The sequence below is a fragment of the Aureococcus anophagefferens genome (genome assembly GCF_000186865.1).
Source record: "Aureococcus anophagefferens unplaced genomic scaffold AURANscaffold_1, whole genome shotgun sequence".
Taxonomy (NCBI): Eukaryota; class Pelagophyceae; order Pelagomonadales; family Pelagomonadaceae; genus Aureococcus; species Aureococcus anophagefferens.
In genome coordinates this window covers 3,002,765-3,005,093 of record NW_008705561.1, presented here as the reverse complement: position 1 = coordinate 3,005,093, position 2,329 = coordinate 3,002,765, and the positions used below count along the sequence as shown (strand labels likewise).

General features: G+C 71.4%; 1 protein-coding gene across 1 annotated transcript in view; it reads right to left on the bottom strand.

Annotated features, from left to right (window-relative positions):
- The window catches only part of CBL (hypothetical protein), a gene marked incomplete at both ends in the record, with an annotated part of 7,833 nt that continues 5,504 nt past the window's right edge, over positions 1–2,329 (bottom strand). The window contains one exon of the mRNA XM_009034211.1: positions 1–1,158. Within this exon, the coding sequence (XP_009032459.1) occupies positions 1–1,158 (1,158 nt within the window). The remainder of the gene's footprint in view (positions 1,159–2,329) is intronic.

Genomic DNA, 2,329 nt, shown 5'->3' with positions numbered 1-2,329 from the left:
CTAGGAGAACCAGGACTTGCCGCGGTAGGACGCGAAGGCCTGGTCGAGGTCGGCGATGAGGTCGTCGGCGTCCTCGATGCCGACGCAGACGCGGACGATGTCCTCGGGGAACTCGCGCGACGCGCGGACCTCCGCGGGGATGGACGCGTGGCTCATGTCGCAGGGGCAGGAGATGAGGCTGTGCACGGACCCGAAGGACACGGTGATGTTGAAGAGCTGCGTCTTCGAGACGACGTGCTTGCTCAGGTCCGTCGACCCCGTCGTGAAGCAGACGACGCAGCCGCCGCCGGTCGCCTGCGTCGCGTGGAGCTCCTTGTCCGGGTGGCCCTCCAGCGTGGCGTAGTAGACCTTGGTGACCTTGGGCTGGCTCTGGAAGTAGGCCGCGAGCTTGACGGCGTTGGCCTGGGCCTTGTGGACCCGGAGCGCCATCGTCTTCAGACCGCGGAGCGCGAGCCAGCAGTCGAAGGGCGCGAGGCCCGTGCCCTCGGCGTTCTGCGCGAAGTAGAGCCGCTTCGCGAGCGCGTCGTCGTCGACGCAGACGACGCCGGCCATGGTGTCGCTGTGGCCCGCGACGAACTTCGTCGCCGAGTGCACGACTATATCCGCGCCGAGCTGCAGGGGCTTCTGGAGGAGCGGCGACATGAGCGTGTTGTCGACCTCCAACAGGGCGCCGTGCGCGTGGGCGACCTTCGCCAGACCCCGCAGGTCGCAGACGCGCTGCATGGGGTTCGTCGGCGACTCGACCATGACCAGCGAGACTTTCTCCGTCATCGCGGCCTCGAGCTTGCCGGGGCCCTCGGGGCCGTCCATGGCGACGTACTTGACGGCGACGCCCGCGTCCTTGCACGTCTGCGCCAGCAGGCGGTAGGTGCCGCCGTAGGAGTCGTCGCTCAGCAGCACCTCGTCGCCGGCTTTGCAGAGCCGCGTCACGGCGCTCAGCGCCGCCATGCCCGTACTGAACGCGAGGCAGTGCGCGCAGCCCTCGGCGTCGGCGACGCCGCTCTGCAGGGCGCTCCGCGTCGGGTTGCCGCTCCGCGTGTAGTCGAAGTCGCCGAACTCCGTCGCCGACGCCTGCGCGAACGTCGCCGTCTGGTAGATGGGCATGTTCGCGGCGCCGTAGGGGTCCGGCGACGGCGCGTGGCCCTGCACGAGCCGCGTCTCCACCGCCAGCTTCCCGTCGCTCCCCGCGGCCGCCGCCCAGGGCGACGTCGCCACGGCGCCCTCGCCGAACTTGTCGAGCACCTCCGCCGCCGCGTCCTTGTGGCCCAGGAGCTCGAGGTGCGCCACGACCTCGGCGATGGTCGCCGCGGGTTTCTTCGGCGCCGGCGCTTTCGCTTTCGGACCCATGCTCAGCGGCGCGCAGCTCGGGAAGAGGGCGAGGAGGAGGACGAGTACCGCGCTGCTGCCAAGGTGCATGCACTTGGCGGCGCGTTCGAGCTGTGACGCCGATCGACAGTGCTTGGCGTCAAGGACGGAGGTGATGCGGCACCATCTCCACAGTGCAGCGTTGTAAAGTGGCTACGATACTAGAACGCTGTAAGCATGGCGTCGGTCGCGCCGGAGGACGCGGCCGGGCAGCCCCTCTAGCTATTAACCTCTCCTAGCCTAGCAGCGTTGACTGCTGGCTTCCGGATCCTAGAACGCTGTAAGCATGGCGTCGGTCGCGCCGGAGGACGCGGCCGGGCAGCCCCTGGTCCAGGCCACGCTCGTGGGCGAGCAGGGCAGCCTCGAGATCACCCTGAAAAAGCCGGCGGCCGACGCCAAGGTCGGCGTCTCGCTGGTCGGCAGTCCGCCGCTCGTGCACCAGGTCCGCGCCGGCGGCCTCGGCGCGGCCGCGGGGCTGCGCCTCCACGACCGCGTCGTGAGCGTGAACGGACTGCCGGTCTCGGGCCAAGAGGACGCGGCGGCCGCGCTCGCCGCGGCGCCGGCGGGTCCGCTCGTCGTGGTCGTCGAGCGCCCGGCGCCGCCGCCGCCCATGGCCCAGGCGCCCATGGACCGCGACGGGACCATCACCTGCGACGTCGCGCCGGGCGACGCCATGTTCAAGTACGTAGCGCCGAAGGGCGGCGTCTTCGTCCACGAAGTCGCCAACCCGGTGCTGCGCGCCGCCGGCGTCGACGTGGGCGACGCCTTCGCGTCCGTCAACGGGCTGCCCGCGCGCCCCGGCGCCAAGGGGTGCTGCGCCAAGGGCGAAGACGCGCGGCTCCAGTCCGTCGGCGAGCTGCTCCGGGCGCAGGACGACGGCCGGTCGCCGCGGCGCCTCGTCTTCCGGCGGTCGCTCGCGGGGGACGTCCCGGGCGAGCGGCTCGTGCTCCTCGGCGACCCCGAA